The sequence below is a fragment of the Pocillopora damicornis genome, chromosome 13, assembly GCF_964200805.1.
Source record: "Pocillopora damicornis chromosome 13, jaPocDami1.2, whole genome shotgun sequence".
NCBI classification, from domain to species: domain Eukaryota; kingdom Metazoa; phylum Cnidaria; class Anthozoa; order Scleractinia; family Pocilloporidae; genus Pocillopora; species Pocillopora damicornis.
Window position 1 is genome coordinate 18,798,247 of NC_142682.1, and position 22,877 is coordinate 18,821,123.

A 22,877-nucleotide genomic window follows, 5' to 3' on the forward strand; every position below is an offset into this window, starting at 1 on the left:
AACCGTGGTTATAAAAACTCCTTTTGGGGAAAACTGACAGGATTTAATTGTTAAGTGCCACTCTCGCCAAGAGCGGTCCTCTCGACTTCCCGTCGGAAAAAAAGTTTTCTTTTAGTTTTGGCTCATGAAAAGGATTTAGGACACATGTTTCAAAAATAGTTTAGTTGTTCTCCAGTTCTCTTTTTTTGCGTCGCCACAAGTCAAAAATGATTTTTGGCCAGACCACCTCTGCGGACAGCGATCGAAAGTGTAAATTTCAAAGATTTTGTTCAGCGCGCAGCGACTGCAACAATGTAGCTCACGGAATTCTATCTTGCTACAAGTTACAAGATGTAATCGGTTAGTTCACAGACAAAGTATGGAAACTTCAGCTGAAATATTTTTCATACCAGCTTGATCAGAGGAGACCCTTCCCTTCGACCTTAATTTGCATATCAAAAATTCACAACTTTGTACAAAAGAATTCTCAAAATGCAGGCGTTAATCGGGCTGAAAAAGCATATCAGTACATAGTTTATACACCAATGAGGTCACGAATTGCCTCAAACCCGCGGGTATACCTCTAGCTTCCATACACCAACTTCTTAAAAGCAACGCAAATCCATGTGTTTGCTCAATTGCACTCGTGTCAAAGATCACTTGCATGATTATTAAAATTGAACAAGATCTCCTTTTGACCGTTCAAACTTCGTTCGTTTATCTGCTACGTTGAGGATTTTAGGTTTTCACAGCAACTGAATGGAGATTAGATGCCGAGTTGTCCTAAAACGTTGCGTAAAGGTGATCGGTCGCAACGCTTTCTCGCTTGCGTGACTTACCAAGTAGACAAAGGTAATCGGAAGGCACCTTCTCGATAATTTACGTAGAAATATCAGGTCATGAACTGCGCACAGTGTGGAAAAGATCAAAATTAAAGAATAAATTTGGCACTCTGGTCATAACAGACATATCGCGTTGCTTAAAAGGACACCAAAACAAGTTAAAATAGGTTACAGTGTTTATATTTACAAAACAACACGCATACACTCTGAAATAATTCTTGCAGTATCTCCCGAGATTTAGTATACGGAACCCGATGAACTAACCCTCCTTTCCGCAGATTTGTTTCCATCACTAATGATGTTACGCGCTTATGGACCACAAAGGTTTTGAGCGACAAACTCGACTTTTCCCTACGACCATCAAAATCAACTGGACAAACCCGGTTTATATATTGCGTGACGTGATTGTGCAAATTTTTCCCCTTACCATATGGCCTGTTTCGCGGGTTCTACAAATTGAAACCAAAATTAATTAATGTAACGAATTAGAATCGAAAGTCATTAAAATGGACTGAATTATATTTTAATGAGAATTTTAACTTTTAAAAAGGTTTACTTGATTCGTGGAGAGCAGAAATTGGAGTGGCTTTGGGTATTTCAGCCCTAATTTCTCTCCTGGAATGCCGGGACGACGTATTAAGTCATTTTAATTACTACCAGCTATCCAGCGAAATGCTCGATTACAAGTTATTTTGTTTCGTTCCGGTCATTTTGATCACGGTATGGAAAAAAATAATATATAGATTTAGGCAAGCCTAAAAGCGGAGCTCCCATTTTTTTCCCGCACGTCTCTTCAACAAAACTAAAGCCCCTACTATGGATAAAGTGCGTGGTAATATTAATGGATTTTCATTCGCAACTTCTCCGTGTCCGTGTAGAGGATTGATTATGAGATAGTGCCCGTGATACAGTCGGCCGCGCATGCTAAAAGTAGCACCTTGTACGGTCGGTCGAACGGTCGTACGGTCGTATGGTCGTATGGTCGTACGGTCGTACATCCAAATTTTTTCGGGTTGATGGGTTACTTTTACTTTGTATAATTATGAGGCTACGCTCTGCGAGCTCCGCTATAACAGTTATTGGTATGTTCTAAACATCCGAACACTTTAAGAAACATTGGAAATGCGGTGAAAGTACTTGTTAACAGCCACAGCACAAGGGAAAATGTGAGGCAGTAAAAGAAAGCCAGACTGACTGGAGATGTCTTCGAATTTTTTGGAATTAAAGTTTTAGTCGGATAACATGGGTAATATATTTGAAGTTTCTCGAGAGTGAAGGCTATTATTTGACTAAAAATTGATTCGTAAGCGCCTATCTGGGCTATCTGCAATAGTAGACAAAACCAGAATTCTATTGACAAAATCAAAGGACAAATTGTGTCATAACAAATTTTTGTCTCGATTTTTGCATCCGCTTAAAATTTCAAAACTGTCAAATTTTGTCAGCACTTGATCTGCTCCTGAAACCAGCTGACACAGTTTACCAATGGACTCAAACTCATCGTACGTCGTTTTAAAGTTTTAAAATCCACAAGTTTCGCGACAAAAGAAAGTAAATGACTTCCAGGTAAATTTTAGTGAGTTCAATAACAAGCTGGTGGCGGCTTTTACGACAAATGGCGTTGAAAACTCAGTCTCCTTTCACTGCCTCACATTCTTCTTTTTGCTCTGGATGCTAAAAAATACTTTTACCACATTTCCAGTGTCCTCTCAGGTGTTCTGATGTTTAGAACATACCAATAACTGTTTTATTTTTTCCAAATCAGGGCTGAAATACCCAAAGACACTCCAGTCTTTGCTTTCCATGAATCAAGTAAACATTTTAAAAGATAAAATTCTCATTAAAATGTAAAACTGAATTTTTCAGTCCATTTTAACAACTTTCGATTCTAATCGAAACAAATTTGCAGAAAGGAGGGTTAGTTCATCGGGTTCCGCGTTGCGTTGTTTTTAAGAAGTTGGTGGATGGAAGCTAGAGAAATACCCGCAGGTTTGAGGCAATCCGTGACCTCATTGGTGTATAAACTATGCACTGATATGCTTTTTCAGCCCGATTAACGCCTACATTTTGAGAATTCTTTCGTAAAAAGTAGTGAATTTTTGATATGCAAATTAAGGTCGAAGAGAAGGGTCTCCTCTGATCATGCTGGTATGAAAAACATTTCAGCTGAAGTTTCCATATTTTGTTTGTGAACTAACTGAATACATCTTGTAACTTGTAGCTAGATAGGATTCCGTGAGCTACATTGTTGTAGTCGCTGCGCGCTGGACAAAATCTTTAAAATTCAGTTACACTTTCGTTCGCTGTCCACAAGGGTGGTCTGGCCAAAATTCATTTTTGACTTGTGGCGACGCAAAAAAAGAGAACTGGAGAACAACTAAACTATTTTTGAAACATGTATCCTAAACCCTTTTCATGGGTAAAAAATAAAAGAAAACTTTTTTCCGACAGGAAGTCGAGAGGATCGCTCTTAGTGAGAGCGGCACTTAGGTTTATTCATTGTTATCTGATCAATCTAACTCACATGAAAGTTACAGAATGCCATTTGTGGCAGGAGATAAACGATTCCTCATGAAACAGATTCCGCCACAAAATTCTCGCTGCTCTTTATTGCTAATGTCTGAATAATCTTTTCTTTTTTGTTAGGAATCGGTTTTTCTCCCAGCTCTTTATAAAAAGATTTTCAGTTATGTTTTTTAGAGGCTCTTTCCTCTTGATCCAACCTTTTAACTAATGATTTTTAAAAGAGCACTATTTTAAAGATTTCTTTTTCCAGGTCCTCTTAAGACCTTCCTGTTATACTTTCCTGATTTACTCTCATTCGCTTCTGCGAGATACTTATAGTAGATTATGCTTCGGCATAGTCTACCAACCTGAAATAATAAAATCTAAGAAAATCCTTCGTTGAAATAAGGCGTCAAAAATTACGTTTGAATTTGATAAGGATTTTTACAATTAAAAGAGCATAGGAATCGATGAAAGAATCTTAAAGGATTTTCTTTCATCAGGCGATCATCAGATAGTACATTCACAGTAACTGAAATAAAAAGTTCACCTTTGCCTTCCAGACGACATTCATTTTTCTTCTTATTTCAAAGTTCACCAGTTTCCTTCAATCTGAGATGATGTAAAAGTGTAGTTGCACTGGTTTTTATACACCACGTATAATTAAGAATCTGAATCAGAGCAGGTGCATTCATATTCATGATATATCTGTTAGGCGGAATAATTGCGACATTGTATAATTCCACTTGGCACGACACCTTGCTAACACTCACCCAGACATATCATCTATTGAAAGCGTGGGCCACACAAACAAACGCAAAAGTTTAAATTGTGGGGTCTAGACAAAACGGGATTTATGACAAAAGTTTTGGATGTGGAGCTTGGTTGCCTTTTGCGAGCCACTCTCCGACTTCAGTGGGTAAATCCGCGCGTCGATATAATATAGAGCTTGTGCTTTCTTTACATTGCCCACCAGGGACTAAATTACTTACTACTGATAATGACAGTGAAAGATAAACATATTACAACTGTTTCCACGCACAAAAAGGGAAACATTATACAAAATAAGGGAATTTCCTTTGAATACTTAGATATTTCCAACATAAAATTGCACAGAAAGTTTAGTTTTGAAAACTACTTTTCGACATAGAAGGTCATGACTTTTGTTTTGCCATGTTTCTGTCAGTTTAACCTCCTTTTTTAGTTGTATTTTTTTTATTTTATCGTAGACGAAGGCGTTATTTTCGTTTTTTTTTAAGTTTACAACCTTTTCAGTGATATGACTTGACCTTTCAAAGGAACTCAGTTAAGTGAGAGCGTGCTAAATTAGTATTCACAGTATACGTTGCGATCTCCAGTAGACCTCATTACTCACGGTCGAGAGAGGGCGGAGCATTCTATCCTTGAGGGCGAAGGCGAGGGCCGAGTAATTACCCAAAAGAATTTCTACGTAATAGAAATGGAAGATTAATTCAAGCGCGTACACCCCTTTAGAAAAAAAATAAATAAATAAACTCGATATGTGGAAAGGCAAAAACAAATTTCTCGTGAGAATAACCTTGAAACTGTTTCCGAAAACCAGAGCATTTAAATAACTTTTTGATCTAGTAGCACGAAACGAAATTATAAGTCTTTCCCTAGTTCTCGATGCCACCGGCTCAGTCACGTGGTTAATGACGTAACAGCCACCACGCAGTAATGAGGATAATTTCACAACTGTATTCTCTATTGTATCAGCCCTCGAATTCAACGAAAAGTTGACCTCTTACAACAGCTTTCGTCTATTTGATAAGGTTAATATTATTTTAAGTCAGCTTAAGAAGACCGCAATCATTTTTTAAAAATTCGTTCTTGATGTAACACAAAAGAAATGGGGAAAAAACCGGTTTTGTGATTTTCTCTGGCATAAAAAGATTTACCTTTGGTATGCGTTAATTCAAATTTATGAAGTTATCGCATGGGAAAAGGCCGAGCGAGACTCCACGAGCGTTCCGCTCTTCGCTTCCGATTGATAAACGACTGTACTCTTCTGACTCATTCGATAAAATCACATAAATTAACTTCCGATGACCTAATTTGTTAATACACACGAAGTAATGACCAAAATTTGCTTCTTTTTTCGAATCAAGACCCATAGTCGGCTGAAAGCTGTAAAAAGTTTATGATTAGAAGGGTCGAAAATTCTCATTGAGACAGTCTCATTTCATCGCGACATACCACCTTAGTCTAACCCAGCCAAAGCCCGAGCGACAATGGGAACTTCAAAGATGTGGTGTGTACAACCATTACTCCTGCGATTGTTTATTTTCCTTTATTTTATTGAAGCTTTTAACAATTATCATCAGTTCAAAGCTAAGTTTTATAAAGTGCGCGGTGTTTTCACTCGCCCGCCAACGCTTCGTTCCCAAACAGTGGAACTCGTATTCCGTGACATTTTGCAAACATGTTAGCGCGGCGTGGCAATTTGCCACAAGTATAACTTTAATATCCCCGTGACTCCACTTTGTTGAAAATATTGGCCTGTACAGATATAGAAAATCTCGCGGCACCATTGGTCAGCTTAAAGCGTTCATTGTTAATGAATATATATCTGTCAAAGTGAGTTCCACAGATATAGCTCGCAAACCCGAGCCTATTTCCGTGTTACGCAAGAAGCAAACAGTAAATAAGCTGAATATGCTTTATTTTTGGAGAAAGGTGAGGTTTTTTTTAATTTCTTAGGACCTTTTTTTTACGTAAAAAAAGGGAAGATTTATCTTTTTTCTTTAGGAGCCTTTAAACTCTTACCTTTTTTGTTCGCACAAATTTTTGTCTAACGGTGAAAATTCCTGTTCTAGTTTAATGAATTTTCTTGAATACTCGGAAATTGTCTCCTTAATCATTCTAACATGCGACTCTGTAATACTTCACAAACAAAGAAGATAATTTTTATCCACAAAATACGAAAAAAAAATCAGTGAAGTCCAAAATCTGACAATTTTTTTTGTTTGCTTTGATTTCGGTGCGTTAAACCTCAATCGAATTTTGACAAATGAAGAGTCACGGGCTTTATCCTTTTTATCTCATTGCATATCGCTGTTTCTGACGGCTTAAAAGTAAATTATCTCGTTTGAACTTTGTACATGATAACCTCTAAGTTACCAGTATGTTTTGCCGTTAATTGCTTTGTCTGTAGCTGTGTTATAGAGGCATCTGACTGAACGAACATTGTTTCCTTGCTGGAAACATACCGTGACAACATACAGAAATGACCTTGAAAGGGAAATAGTTCTTACAAAATTCTCTGAGCTCCTGAATTTTCTTCTTAAAATCATGTCAACTCTCTGAAAAGTCTTGTTGATCACATGAAAGCGGCGAAGAAATGTAAAAATCTAGCTTCAAATTTTTCAAACTTCAATTTACTCGAAATAATTCACTAAATCGCTGTTAGAACAAACAAATAAATTACATATCTCGGTATTTTCCTTTATTTCAGTGTCTTGTCATAGTTGTTGTTCTAATTCTGATCTACTCATCATTGAAAGTGACCAGTTGTCCACATCATCATCAAAATCCTCAACGAATAATCAAACGCCTCTTCCGTAGATACATGTTTGTAGAAAATCCTTACCCTTCGCAGGTGCACTTATCAGTAATTCCAAAACGTGTCAGTCGTCAAATCACTTTACAGACACCAAGTTCTACAATGTGCCCCTGGAGTTGGTCCCACGATGACAACCCGGATCGCGTCCCACGATTTTTGACTAAAGCCGTGTGCCCAGATTGTAAGCATTTTTGCCGCGCGGTTTTGTATAACTACAAAGGACTGATGCAGAGGTGTGACGTCAGAATAGGGAGAGCAGTTTGGAAATGGACTTTATTTGAACTTCCTGTAGCATTCGTTTTCGATCCTTAATAACTTCCCTTTTTATAATCAAACAAACAAACATTTTAGACGTTCAAAACCTCCACAGGTTTCTGAGAATAACTGAAATGAAAAAATTACTTATAATACGACCATTATTTAAGGCAAATTTTTCCATATACTTTGTATGAAAGGAAAATGTTCCGAGAGCGTATGCAGGTTCAATAATTGATAAATTAAGCCATCAAGTTGTTCTACGTATTTTAATTACCAGAAATAATTTCCCTCCCACTCAAACATATTGAGATATGAGCCATACTGATAACGACTCCATCTGATGCTTATTCCGGTAAATCAGAAACTTTGTGAATACATAAGACTAAAACTTCCTGGCTCAGTTTTGAATGTTTAATCCTTTTGAAGTAAGTCAGAGAAATTTCCAATTAAGTGTCGAAAATAATCGGTTTGCATTGGTTTTAAGTTTTGCTCTACTTTGCTCTGTGATTGGTCCAGAAAAATCGCGCCACTCCATCAACCAATTGAATTCAAAACTAACACCAATTATGACTTGGTCGCCCGCGTTTTCCCGCGCTCCATGGGCGGTTTGCGTAATTTTAATGTGGATTTCTATTGGCTCGTCACGGTATCTTATTTTCTTCCGAGTGGCTGTTGTTTTAACTTTGGTTTTGGTTTTACGACAATCATCAATCGAAGAGCGCTCTATTTACAACTGAGTCCACAGGCAGACTACACTATGTGTTCTTGGTTATAATAATTGTTGATGTCAAACGAACAAAATCTATAAGGGTTATGAATAAACTCTGAAAATTGCCTATCGAAATTACATCTGGGTCTGAGTATCTCAATAACGTTAGTGTTAATCAACGCATTTGTGGTTTTTTTTTTTTTTTTCACTTTCATGGGCCGTTTCAAGCTTCTTTCTTATGAAATTATTTTTTGGGCCGGAGGCCGTCGAGAAGACATGACTTGCAACTCGATGGTCGCCAGCCGCGACCATTTCCACTCCAAACTAGAATTAACGCCAAACTACAGAAAATGTCTCCTACCTTGAGAAAAGCAATTCCGTAAAAAGATGCGCAAAATACCAAAAATGAGTCGATTGACACTTCATGTAATTTTATTGAGATATTCAAATTTTGTTCGTCTCGTGTCAATTATTAACCAAGAACACATAGTGTGGTCTGCCTGTGTTGAGTAAAAAGTCACTCTAAGGCCTAGTTCAGACGCCGTACTTCCGCCGAGCCGAATAAAATTCAACGAATTAAGTTCATGTGAAGTACGGCGTCTGAATCAATTCGGAATGGCTGATTTAATTTAGATCGGATCCGGATTCTCCCAAAGGAACGCACCCTTAGCCTATTTTGTAGCCAGAAGAAGAAGACAAGTGATAACCGTATGTGCACTCACTCTCCTTCTGGTCATGCATTATCGAGTGGTAGCGACGCGTCAATACAGCCGAAACACTAACAACACATGCCACCATCGTCTAGTTTGACCCGCCAAGCCGGCATTTTTCTCCTGCAAAACACTACTTTGCACATGCTCTCGAGTAAAAACAGCATGAAAAATACATTAAAATAATTTTTTTGCATTTGGTTAGGCTCAGTTCAAGTACGGCGTCCGAATCAAAACCGGCCTAAGGCCTTTCTTCCCGGCTGAGCCGGGCGGGATTAATTGACTGATCCAATCTAAATTAAATCAGCCATTCCGAATTGATTCAGACGCCTTACTTCACATGAACTTAATTCGTTGAATTTTATTCAGCTCGGCGGAAGTACGGCATCTGAACTGGGCCTAAATCAATTCAGCCAGGATTAACTAAATTAGGTCGCCTATCGTTGAATTCGATTCGGCGCGGCCCAAGTGCGACGTCTGAACCGGGCTTTAGATCGTGTTCCATTTATGTAATTCAGTTCTCACAATAAGCGACTTTACTTTGGGTTTACAGACTTGACTAAAATTTATTCACCAATAGGACGGCCTGTCGCAAATTTGTTATTCAATTCCGATAGCCTAGGAATTCACTTGATAGTTGTGTTCGTCTTCTAACTAAAGCGAGCGTTAAACTTGGCGTTACATACACTTGATATTAAAATGCTTAGCATCAGAATTTTCCGACTAGCTTCCTTTCTCAATGAGTGAATGTTCCAAAGCGTATGTTCTGTCCCGTTCCTACCATATACTAGTAACCTTCGCACGAAATTTTCTGAGGCCTGCATTTAAACGTTGACAAACCACTAGAATTACATGACGTGTAAAATACAGGCTTAGCCAAGCACCTTTCCAGACTTTCTTCGTGCATTCCTTTCAAACGGAAACATTGCGTGACAACCTACGAAGCATAACGCAGGAGGCTACCGCAGCAAGTCACGTGCAGTGTAGTAGTGCAAAGTGCCCGACAGCTCCTACTGTATCACAGCGTTCATCATCCCTTCACACAAACCACTTGCTTCAGCGTGTGAACTACATCCACCAAGTCACTCTGTGCTGCCATGACGTCATCGATGTCCTTGTAAGCCATTGGTGTTTCGTCAATCACGTCAGCATCCTTACGACACTCCACGTCTCGTGTCGCCTGCACGTGATCGTCAATTGTGAACATTTTCTTGGCTTTGGCTCGTGACATGACACGGCCGGCGCCGTGGCTACAGCTAAAGGAGTATTAAAAAATTTGTAAATTCATAAATATAGTCATTATCACTATGTTGTTGTTCTTCCATCTTTTTCTTCAAATTTACGTCTTAGTTTAATTGTGAATATAGTAAGGCAATGTTAAATAAATTGAGAGACCGCACTATGTAAAAAAATCAATCTTTATTTCACTTATCCATACCAATGTTACACTTACTGTTTTTCTGAAATATTATTACTGTTATATTAAAATCATTATGAAAAGAGTTTTGAAAACGTGCGAAGGAAACCTGCCTTGAACTCACTCTGCTCTAAGTGGCAGTATGGCGAATAATTCAGTTGTTCGAAGTAAAGACGCTGTTATTCATGACGAACACACACAAAAAAACACAAACCTGTGAAAAGCCTCAGGATTTCCCTTGCCTTTGACAATGAACGACCGCGCGCCCATGGACCCTGGTATAATGCCTAACTCACCCTGACGAGCGGAAACCTGTAAGGAAAAAAATTCCGTGAAAAAAACAGTCAATGTAAAGGAATGCATATTAAGATCCTCGTTATTTCGACTTAGGTGGAGAAATTTCAATTGGGAACCGAAAACAATCCTAAATTGTGATAGTTTTTGCTTTACTTCGTTCTCTGATTTGCCTGTCATATTCGCGCCATTCTCTTTCTCAGCCAATCAAATTAAAAACTAAAATCAATGGCGACTTGGTCACCCGCATTTTCCCGCGCTTCATCCAGGTTACCTTTTTTTACTTTATGTTCTCGTTGGCTGCTTGGGATATTTTCCTTTACCCTGTTTGGCCGTTATGCATGATAAGCTTGGTTCTGGTTTCACCACACGTAATCGAAAAGTACATTATATATTCCGCTGACCCTCTTAATGAAGAAAATTTCTTATGCAGCAAAAGCTCCAAAGGAGGTTTAGACAACTTTGTTTCTACGGAATGTAAATAATGGGCTATTATGGTTACCAACCGCTCCCTTTCTTGTAAGAAACACTTCTCTTCCAAAGTGTGTCTCCACCTTGACGTAGTTGTGATGACAGTTGACAGCCTTGCTGGACGGATCCACATTGAAGGCCGGCATATCGTTACAAGACTTTGCTGCCTTGAGCACATTGGTCATCATTAAATTACGATTCAGTCGAGCAAATTTTTGTGCCCAATTAACGGCAAATACGTAGTCGTCGAAGTTTTTCGTTCCCTCTCTGAGGTAAGCGAGATCTTTATCAACCTATGTAGTTAAAAAAAATTAACTTATCTTCCTGATAAACTGTGGTATAAAGTCCCAACTTCCACCAGTTCAAAGCTAGTTATCATTAGTAGGGGTTCAAAACGGACCATTTTTGGAAATCCTCTTGAAATGAGAGATTTTGAAAATAGAAAATTTCTGTACTCGTATGGACAGAGAGAAAAAGGTACTTTTTGAAATCGATGATTTCAAACCTTGCTTCCTAGTCCTCTAACCTAACCCAACTCTGAAGGGTAATTACCATATTGGCTTTGGGTGGAACAGCATACCTTAATTTGCTTGTCCAGTTTCATCATGTCTTTCTTGGCGAGTTCAATAAAAACTGTGCCGATCCTGTTGCCTGGGCCTCGTGACCCTGAATGCAGCATAAACCACACCCTGTTTTCCTCGTCAAGACACATCTGAAGGAGAATAACACTATGGTTCGGATAACTGGTAGAATTAACGACTCAGTAATCATCGTTCGGGAAAGGCTGAACTGGAAACCTAACGAAAATTAAAGTCTAGGTAACTGGAAACTATACACATTGTTGATATTCACAGCACAGCTTCGATACAAACAGGAAAATTCACTTTTCACAAAATCAAGTTCATAATTTTTCAAGGAGGGAAACATTGGGGAAATGTCTGACACATGATTAAGTTGTTGAGGTTATGTGGTGCCTAGTAAGAGGTAGATTTTCTATCCTCTCCGGTGCTATCCTCTGTTACTCATATGCACTTGAAAAAAGATGGTTGTGGATTTGAATAGGAGCTTTAAGGCACAATAAAAGTGTCAGAATCAGTGTATTTTTCTTTGTCACTTTGTAGAAAAAACAAAAGGGTTAAACCAAACAAACAAGCAAAAAAAGAAAAAAAAATTCAGGAACTACCATTCATGCTAGAATCTAAAGACAGGACCAAGAATTGTAAATAATCCAGATTCAACTTCCATGGCAAACAAAAGCATTACTTTATCAAAAACCCATGATGAGCTTATTGTCAGATTTCAAATGCCCCTGCTCATGTATGGAATTTAGAGCTTTCCACTTTACTGCCACAATAGCCAAACTCAATTCGTTTAGGAACAGATGTAGCCTTGCTATGACTTGGTTTGTAAACTCAGAAGTCATGTGTCTCCTCTCACAACAAATTCACCTCAATAAAGTGATTTCCTGTTCCTAGGGTCCCCAGATGATTGACAGTGTTCTGTGCCTTGGCCAATGGCTGGCGACTGCAGATGAATTCATACTCTTTTTTTAGTTTATTCCACTCATTCATCACATAGTCAGGAATTTCTCTGGCCTTCCAGGCGCCTAGGTCACCTTTACCACCCTAGAAAGAATTTGAAAATATTGCTTACTAGAAAGTCTAAACTTCATCCATTCTTTTTCACTGTTAAGTTGAATTGACCCTTAAACTCCCCTGAGTGACCAAAACAGAATTTCTCCTTACAATATCAATACAATTTATCAACCAGATAAGTGATGCGAATAAAGAAAAATCTCAATTTGGGGATAATCAGCTGACCCAAAACTAAATTCTCTAAACTAACATTATAAGAATTGTATGATTGACAGTAAGGAGAATGACAAATTTGATCTGGGCGCTAAAGGGTTAACCAATGGAATAACAATAATCCAGTGTTATCCACAGATTCTGTAGCAGCCAGCCATTAAAAAAAAAAAAAAAAAAAAACATTGGCCAGCAAAGGCACTTTACTTCTTTGTCTTATTTGAGTAGCTGACACCTCAGAAACCAATAAAAAGTGAAAATTCCATTCACTGGTGCTTCTGGTCATATGATTTGTAAGCTTGAGTCTAGATCAAGTTGAATTAGTCCAGACTCTGGCTGCCTCAAGGAGCTGACTGCTCTTGCAAAAAAATTATTTTTTTATACCCAGGGATATAATCAGTATAAAGGGTACAAAAAAAATTATTTTCACATGTAAGATGAAAAACAACAAAATAGATTGATAGCTCTTTGTCCACTGTTTTCAAGGCATGATTGGAACCTGAAATGTTGGTTTTTGTGCAGGGACTGAAGAACTAATAGAAAATCCTAAATAGAGCACACAACTCCAATTCTGCTCCATAAGGGATTAAAACAGTAAATGATAAATTTACATAAACAAGTTAATGAAGGTACCTGATGAGTTCGTCCATGTGGTACAGCCTGCTCAATAGCCCTCCTAAGATTCTTCAGTGAATCTGGCAATTGTTCTGCAGTTATTGTTGTCCTTACTGCCATCATTCCACATCCAATGTCCTAAATAAATGGGAAGTAAGTAAATTTTTATCATTTATAAGTCTTCAATTCTCTTTCAGAAACCTACTCAAATAAAGAACCTTCATAACACATTGTCACTGAGATCACAATATTCTAGCACACTAATCTCATCTTTAATATTCTTCCTTTCACCCCTACTTCACCTTTATAATGTTGTAATTTGTTTTCTGTGTTTCTGCAAGTAACTGGATTGGAGAAGGGGGTGTTTTAGTGAAATCTGTTTCACCTTAGACGTCATCTCTTGACATTTTCTTTAACATGGCTTCCTGATTATTGTGTCTACTAGTTACAAAACAGATTTTTGATCATATTACCATACCCATCCTCACAATTAATTAAAAACATATTAAAATGATTTATAAGCTGTACCGACCACTCCTACTGCCGCTGGAATGATTGCATCAACAGTAGCCACCACACATCCCACACATGCTCCCTTCCCAAGATGCATGTCAGGCATAGCTGCAACATGTGAGTGGATTATTGGCAATTTGGCCAGAGAGCGAAGTTGGTCAGCAGCATCCTTTTCCACAGGAACACCTTTCACCCACGCTTTAACTGGCACACCATTCTAGTATAGAATTAAAAAAGGTTCCAGCAATCGAACACACGTATCTTCAACAAAGCATTGCCTTGTGAAATGCGTGCTTTCCAACTACAAATAAATCCTCGAAAATTATCACGTGCAGAAACCACTCAGCAGACCCTTTTTTTGGTACCAAAAGGTTGGAAGCTTCACCCCTATTTATTTGCCTCCCTATGCTTCTCATTACCAGTGTCTTAAAAATATATTTTCCGACTTGTTATAACCTGCATCATTTTACATTCAATTTTGCTACTGACTAGTGTATAGACTCTATGAGATCTACGATATCGTATTTGAACTATCGGTTGTAGAAGTTTCTAGGATTCATTATGATATGGACACAACCGACTAAAACACCACTGACAAGTAAAATCTCGTTTGCCATTTGGAAATCTAGTTAAAATTTACAAAATCAAGGAAATAACACAGGCGATTTCTCGATTACAATGAAACACTGTATTTAAAGTTGCTTACACTCTCCCCCTCGCCAAGAACCACGTAACTTAACCTCCTTTTGATCGCCAATCTACCTCTGAATGAAGAAATCAGCTGTTTACGACCAATTCGCAACGAAAAGGAACGTGCTATCTTCCAACAAGACATCGTTGTAAACAACTGTGTTGGTCCCAGTCTTACTCAATAATTTCGTTTCAAAAGGTCCGGGGGAGGGGACGGGGAAAAGCTGGGAGGCGAAGGAAGGGAAAGTATTTCCATCAGGCACATTTGCCTAAAATTTACTTGATATTTACTCACAGAGAGAAATATACTTAACATCATCTTATTCAGGAAAAATAAACCCTAAAGTTCATTACTCATGGTTTTCTAGAATAAAGAGACATTTGGCAATACTTTCTTGGCTTCGACGTGGGAAATCTTCCAGAAGAAACAGACTTATCAAAGTTTTACTTGTGATAATCAGATATCTTAAGAATTAACTAATATAACCTTGTAAATGAATTAAAAATGTTTCCAGATGTGGCCTCTAGCTGGCAAAGGTAAAGATTTTTTCTAAACGCAGGTAATTTACAACTTTTTCTAATCGAAGTAGCCGACGCTTCAGAAACTAAAAGCCAGCAAAACGCCAGATGCCGGTGCTTTTAGAGAACACTGAATATTTGACACGTTTAAGTCGATAATCCTCTCAAGCCTTTTATTAATTTCCACTTAGAGCTCAGAGCCGGCGACAATGCCGTTGTCTCAACATAAATTAGATAGATCCTACAGTCCCTTAAGATCCGCGTCGCTTACAGACAGATTCCTGCGCCACTTCTGAATCAACGTATGAGCAAAGGGCTAATGCTCGCAATGTCGGCCTCAGAAAATCTTCACGGTGGCCAGTTTACATTATCCACTGAATTTATAGAACCAAATTAACTATTTTTTGAGCTTTGATTTTTTGGCTTAGCTAAAAATTTATGACATATCTTTTTTGTTGAAATTTTGAATATTAGTCCTTTTTTAGGAAAATCACGTCTCAAAACTGAGGGGCGATTAAAGAATTACCACAATACCCTTTTTATCACAGATTTGGAAACGCTTTTCACAAGGGATGTTTTCACATATTTGGTTTCCGTTTAATATGGTCGAAAATTTTTGTAATCATATAGGGAAACATAAATTTCTGCAAGGGCCCTCCGTAGTACACTTGTACAGAATTCTTCGCTCTCTGCTGTAAGGTGAGTATTGAAAACTTGAAGAATGAGAGATAGAACTCCAAACAACTTGGTATGATTAGATCGTCTAGGCGAAGTTACTTTTCTGTTAGTTTGAGGGGTAATCCTGTTGTCATCTCCTTGCGGGAGGCTTTGGGGTTGGTCCGAAGTAAATGAAACTTCTATGGTGCCTGTTTTTCCTCCAAACCTGGCGTAATCCTGGGTGTATGGTGTATGAAACGTATTAGCAAGGTCTATCATCAGATTGGATGAGTTGGGTGCGCTACTAGCGAAAGTTTCCGGGGCGATTCCTTCGTTTTTGGTCCCTGAAAAATCTAGATCGTTGGAGTGAACTGCCGGACTTGATATAGTATGGATTTCTGCCATCTGCTGTGTTTCTAATTGCTGGAGAGATGGGAGAGTTGTTAATGTTGATGAATCGTCAAAACGACGCGGCTCCGCCAGAATTCCTGGCTGCAAAACATGATGGCACTGTCGCCCTCTGTTTTCGACGATGGGGGCAGCACTGTTAGGCGGGTGAGAACTGTAGAAAGACTCAAACGTCTCTTGTCTCAGAATGTCAAGAATATCCTCTAGATCCTCTTCCCATGCTTTACCTGCCTCTTCTTGTGCTTCTATTTCAATTACCTCTGGACTCTGATTTTTGTTGCTGTTGATTCAGAGAGAGTGGGATCTGTTTTATGATTTTTGTTAGGATTTCTTGTATGTAGGAGGAAATGAGAAACAGCTTTGGGTGGCAAAGCCTTAAGAAAATACAAAGTACTTTAACCCTTTTTGCACCTAACATCAGTATGCATATTCTCCATACTGATCTGTATACATTTTGCAAGGTGCTGACGAGGAGAATTTGTTTGACAATAAAGAGCCGATTTGGTTGGTGATCATTTCTTTTATTCTTGTGACCTTAATGCCTGATTCTGAGGTGATATTGTAAGGAGAAATTAGACGCTAATTGACACATGGTTCATGCTTTAGAGTGCACTATCGAGTTATGGAGCATGTGGGAAGTTTGGAGAGCACGAAAGAAGCGTAAGAGTTGCCCGAGGCAATAGCCGAGGGCAACTCTAGCTTCTTGAGTGCTTTCCAAACTTCCCACGTGCTCCATAACTCGATAGTGCACAACTAAAAGCATGAACCAATTGTTTCATATCATGGCCGGTGGAATTGTGCATCAAATCCGACGCGAAAAACGGACAACAAAATCATAAGTGATTGTTCGCGGTAAGCGAAATATCAAGCAAAATAGGAATTAGTTTGAATTTCAAATTTTCTGTCGAAATATGTTAGCCCAAGGGAAAAAGTCAGAAAATTGTCTTCGTTTTGGGACTGGTGGGCCGAGTCTCTGTTTGTATCCATTATTGTCGTGAAATATATTATCTTTCCCCGCGCTAACAATGGCCGCTCGCGCGAAAAAAAAATTTCTGGCGAAGCGATTTGCTCACGCTATCAGCGTGCACTATCGGGATTTTGAGCACGCTTACGTATACTGAATTTGATTGCGCGGCTCTGCTAGCTATGTTATAATCACTTTTAGAGGTTAATGGCGAAGCCTGGACTTAAATAAAACGTTTTGTGCACACCAAAAAAGCAGAAACGGCTAGAAAATACTTGGCTGCTGCAAAATAATTCAGAGTTTCGGACTACAGCACAGCTCTTTGATCTCTAAAGTACTGTCAAACCTGGTTCGACTCATCAAGGGTAAATTTATATAAATAGAAATTTTTTTGTTTTCAATTCAATGCTGTTCAAATGTTTGAAAATTTAACATTAAATTTGAGCACATCTACTGGCGCACACACGCACATGTAAACCCCCTCAAAAACTGACGCGTACGAACGCACGCAAGCACCAGCACACACTCACACAGTAACGATGAAATGGAATCATAATATAATCAGACAAAAGATTTACTTACGGCCTTGGTTTTCTTCCATGTTTCTTATACTTGCCCGAGTTTCTGCGACTCATTATTTGTGACCTGCCAGGCCTCTTAAGCCTTCTTGCGTTATTCGTTATTTCTCGTCTGAGCTTTAGGTTAACACATTCAGACAGGACGCATTTTCCATTTTTACAAGGAACAGCATGTTTTGCCACGGAGAACATGATGGTTGGATTGCCACGCCGAAGTTGAAAATGAACTAAAACATGAATTGAAAAATACGTTCGAATGATCATGAATGAATGACATAACACCGAAGTCAAACGTTTACACATGTACACACATGTGCGGACGCTGTAAAGTGTCCGTGGCATTCTTTAAGGCTGACCAACAATTGTAGGGTGATCTCGAACATATGTAATCTTTGTTAATTGTTAGTCTTCACTTGTGACTTGTTAACGGCACGAGAAACTAATTTAAAGTTTATCGCCTGATTGAACTGAGTATTAATGATACCTTAATTTTTAAAAGTAGACATGTAGTTGTTGTTGGTTTGTTCTTAGCATATGTAATCTTTGTTACCTTCGTTGTAAGCAAATCAGCTTAGCTTGCAATATTTTCCAGTATATCTCAGCTTTCTGTTTGCAATGGGAGCTTTGTAGAAGTAGCTATATTTTTACCAGTATAGCGCTTTCAAGGGTGTAGTCTGTAAGTGCAAAGGCAAGATTTCCGGAGAAAACAGAAGAGGAAATAGTAAGAACTGATAACAATAATCGAGTCGTGACCGGCCCCTTACTCAGTTTTCTGTGTCTGGAAGTTTATACGGGCTGACTACATGTCTACTTTTAAAAATTAAGGCCAACGAAAAGGGTGTGTTAAACTGCTTATGAATTGATTGAATTTTAATGGCGTTATCTGGGTGAGTTAAATCGGACTCTTGTCGTAGGTGGAAATCCGCGGCTTCCCTATAAATTGGTTTAAAATTGTGTTTACTTAAACAAGTTTCAATAACTCAATCTTATGGGATTCTCATGCATAATACTGTTTTTAAAGACTGGATTCCATATGTTAACTTACAGGTTTAATTTACCTCCTAACTTTGCTGAAGAAGACACAGTCCTGCCAACGCCAGTATCAGCTCCTATCAGCTCATCAGCTTGAGGATAAGGGGACTGAAGACTTCATACAGCATATATTCTTATTCCTGATCGATTCTCAATTTGTGGAAACTTATACCCAGGTATTAAACCACACACACTGAAGAAAGATAGCAAAGTTAGATTAATTTGGTTTCAATCGAATTCATTTTCCTGTTTTTGGAGACATCTTCCGGTTTTAAAAACAACTTTTCCTGTTTTGAAGAAGCACACGACGAAATGCGAGGGCTTCTCAGAGAAGGCAGCAAACCGGAAATACGTCAAGGAAAGAGTAGGTTACGCTGATTTGTCTGTCAATACTAGCTCTAATGCACGTAAGTTTCAGTGAGACGAGCAAGACAGAGAGAACCTCATTTTAGGCACAAATCGGAAAATTGTAGACAATGCGGCAATATGGAATAACCATTAAAAAAAAAAGAGAGAATATAGTCTCTTTCATTAAAACCTTTTTTTTAAACAAGAATATGAACGATTAAAATTGGGCTGTCAAGATAAGGCGACAAATGGGGTCGGGGTTAGACCGCAAAAGAACCAGGACCACAAATGATTTCTCGAAAGTTACACTGGAAATGATCATGAATCGCACTCAGTGTGTCTTACGAATAAGGTATGGGTGGCACTTTCGGAAAAATTTAATCTTTTCGGAGACAAAAGACCACAGCAGAAATGCGTAACCACAAACTGAAACTGAAAACCGTTTTAACTCGTGAATTGCGCGCATGCGCAAGAGCGAGTTATAGATACGATGTGGGGAATGGCATTCGCTCGCTCGATTGGTCGATTCCTGTAAACTTTTTTAAGATTTTAGGCTTTTGAGTGCATTTTATAGTTTTTGACGAGCAATAAACAGACGAAATGGCGACCTTTGTTGCTAAGAATAGTGGTGGGGTGAAAAAGAAGCCAATGATAATCTTAAAAGAGTTTTTTTTTCGTTTTAGTTTCAACAAGCGGCGCCAGCGACTGGCAGGCATGCAAGGATTCACACTGAAATAACAGAACAACCTTCGTTTTTCATAAAATTGTAATTTACAATCCTTGAACTTGAAAACAATCCGAAGATTCATTGAAAATATCACTTACTGCGAAGCGCTCGGAGTTTACAGATGTTCAAAAGCTTTTTCTGTTATAGCGTGAGAATGAGGACAAAATTGATCATTACGTTTCGTCGCGTGTGTTTTTCCTGTGTGAAGCAACAAAAGATGCCGATGACTGACGAAATAACAAGTTAACACGAAAATAAAATAACACCTAAACAAACAATTTTAGCTACCAATTTTCAGTGAATGTTTAAAGAACAATTTTCTTTTAAGTTTCAAGACAATTTGAGGATTCAACATACATACAACGTACTAAAATGCGAAAGTTACACACCACAAAATTGATAAATAGGCCTGAAATGAAATTCTATCTTGTTATTGATTATACGTTGCCTAGCACGTGACTTAAATCTACCCAGGCGGAGATCCAAAATGACGGTGGCAGGCTTGGCTTAGTTATATCACTCAAAACTCGTTCCTGTTTGTCTCATTTGATAAAGATGGAATCGTTAATGTTTTCATTAAGACAGCATTGCCTTGATTTTCTAATATTTACAACGAAAGACAGTAAATTTCACTTTTCACCCACATTTACTTCCAACCTTTTCTTTTGAACCAGAAACAAAAATGATAGACGTTTAAAACACATGACATCATCCACCTTGTCAAAAATAACAGCATGATCATTTCAATTGTAATGCCTTCTTATCCTAACGTTACTTTGTTTCTTTGCTACATTAACGAACACTGAACTACTGCTCGTACTCTAGATATGACAATCAACCACAAAATTCCCTAAACCAGATAACATTAAACATAATCTAAACTAGACCCTGTGAGCAGGGTAACTGGGATACCTGGATGGTACTGGATCCTTGGAATCAAGTGTAGTGATACTACGGGTGTCGGACTAGTATACTGAAATAGTGCGCTCAAGTCTGGCCAAGGGCATACTCCTATTTCAAAACATAGGCATGCTATGCGTGGAAGAGTTCCTTTTTTGTAGGGTGGGTGGATTACTTGAAACATTGTGAGTGATGTCTACATTCTTACAAAAGGAGAGAAGAATATTAATGTGGGAAAGAACGAAAATGTCGAATTACCTCACTCACAGGTATTTTGTGGTAGATTATGTGTGTTTTGCGAATAAATGTAACCAAAAATAAACTGTATTGGTGCCACGGATACCTGTTAGTACAAAATGCAGACAGCAGACTGCAGACCGGATACAAAATATAGACTGCAGACTGCAGAGTGGGTACAAAATGCAGACTAAGAATCTGAAGAGTTTTTACGTCTGGTATATAATAACATGTCATCTTACAGCTTACCGAGCGTCACGCAATCGCTTTTCTGCAATCCGCCTTCACGATTATTTGCACTATTGTGGAATATTCCTGGCCCATTTCTTGATGAAAATCGATCGCAATATTATTTCAAGCCTTCAATATAGTCTTCTTACTTTGCGCACGAGTTGGTTGGTGTGATGTTTGTACAGATTTTATCAACGTAATAAAAGTAGATGATGTGAACAACAGTGATGGTAAAGCAAGCTTAAAACGGCAGAAATCGCCAGAAAATACAACGGATACACAGGGTATGAGTAAGTTTTATTGATTTTACGAGCAAAATGTTCATATTTCGAAATATGTATCGTTGTAAATCGACCATACTTCGTTCCATGGACTATTCCTTATAACGTGCAGTTCCTCTCGTAACTTAACACCGAGTCACACAACGCGTGACGCGTTCATGAATTAATCGTTGGCTTTTTCTCGAGACGTGAGCTTGGGCCGCTTGTGACAAGACAATTGCGTAAACAATATTTAACATAACAACATTATACACAAAAAAACACAGGGTTTTGGATCACGTATTTATTAAAAAAGAATATCCATACAACTACAATGAAAACAAACATAAGATTCACCTTTCTGATCGTGAAATTAATACCATTCGTACTGTTATCGTAGCCACGTTCCTTGCCATGAAGTGAATCCCACATGTCGTCTTTCTTCTCAAGCAGTTTGCATCCCATATAGTTATGTTCTTCAGTCTCACGGTAGTAGCGTTGTTCAATAGATTGCATAGAGTATATGCAGTTTGGTTTCAGATTTCAGATTTTGCTTTTTACAACAAGTGAACGTTTTTCAACTAAGACATTGGCATACTTAGCATACAAGGCATTCAAGGCTTTCATGGCTTTCAAGCGTTCGCGACTCAATCTGTTCCAAAATTACCGCTCAATAACATCTTTCAGTGTGGATTAGCCGCGATTAATACGACTTGTATATGCGTCTGTAAGTACTTTGCGCGTTTGCGCTATAATACTCCAGGAGATCGCAATCCAAATATGTTGAAATACAAGACAACTGACCAAAGAGTTTTATAAGCAAAATCTCGTGTTGGTCATGTGACCCGGCCCTATCTGTGCATGACAACGTCAATCATCATCAACATAACACGCGTGATCAGCATGTGAACACCTCATTGGATCACAGTTAGTTGTCATGGTGTTGAGGGCCCAATGACCTCTGGGTACTATTGCGCAATTTTTCCATTTTGTGGCGGAGGAAAAAACAAAAAAACAAAGGCATTTTATGACTGGGCTACCACAGGTATCCCAGTAATAAAAATCATGTGTCAATTCACGAGTTTGCTCACAGAGCACTTTGATTAGTCAAAGGTTTAGGAGCCGGGTCACATTAGAGCACATTGTTTGTATAATATATAAATCTGCCGACAAGTTGCGTTAAAAGGGTGCAATCTAAAGTGTAAAAAAAATTTGCAAGAATCTTGCCAATTGCGAAAATTTCGCTCTGACGAAGGGCTGACACTCGAAACGTCAGTTTTAAAACTCTTTATGGTGACCAATTTACGTTCAGTGTCAACTCGGTAGATAATACTAAATTATCCTGTTACACTCTCCCACACAGCACCATGATTTCTTTAGAAATTTACCCCCTTTGCTCATGTAACCTTCATATTGTGGAATATGTACCTGAATAAAGTTACGACAAGAACGAAAGCGAAGCCCGCGCGTTCTGAAACAATGCCACATACAGAAAGCCTGCTGATAGCGCACTAATAATACGAAAATTGCTATGTTGTTCAGTTTTCTGAGACTGAAAAAGATAATTTCTCAAAAAAGCCAGAAAGCTGAGAAAATACGAGTATTTTTTGCCTTTTTATTCGCAA

At 38.4% G+C, this 22,877-nt stretch overlaps 2 protein-coding genes across 3 annotated transcripts; both read right to left on the minus strand.

Moving 5' to 3' along the window:
* Positions 1-9,126: 9,126 nt before the first annotated feature.
* On the minus strand, positions 9,127-14,563 carry LOC113670692 (uncharacterized). Of its 2 annotated transcripts, none has more exons than XM_027186868.2 (8): positions 14,408-14,563; positions 13,721-13,918; positions 13,207-13,326; positions 12,217-12,393; positions 11,349-11,480; positions 10,804-11,061; positions 10,218-10,315; positions 9,127-9,842 (listed from the first exon to the last, which is right to left on the minus strand). In XM_027186868.2, exons 1-8 carry the CDS (start codon positions 14,534-14,536, stop codon positions 9,617-9,619), a joined length of 1,338 nt encoding a protein of 445 aa, XP_027042669.2. In that variant the 5' UTR covers positions 14,537-14,563; the 3' UTR covers positions 9,127-9,616. The 2 variants fall into 2 exon arrangements, with proteins under 2 accessions (XP_027042669.2, XP_089049059.1); XM_089192933.1 differs by having other exon boundaries at positions 14,464-14,541.
* A 496-nt stretch (positions 14,564-15,059) lies between these two features.
* On the minus strand, positions 15,060-18,725 carry LOC149035824 (uncharacterized). The gene is made up of 3 exons (XM_089192934.1): positions 18,576-18,725; positions 17,522-17,744; positions 15,060-16,255 (listed from the first exon to the last, which is right to left on the minus strand). Exons 2-3 carry the CDS (start codon positions 17,707-17,709, stop codon positions 15,508-15,510), a joined length of 936 nt encoding a protein of 311 aa, XP_089049060.1. The 5' UTR covers positions 17,710-17,744; positions 18,576-18,725; the 3' UTR covers positions 15,060-15,507.
* Between the last annotated feature and the right edge of the window lie 4,152 nt (positions 18,726-22,877).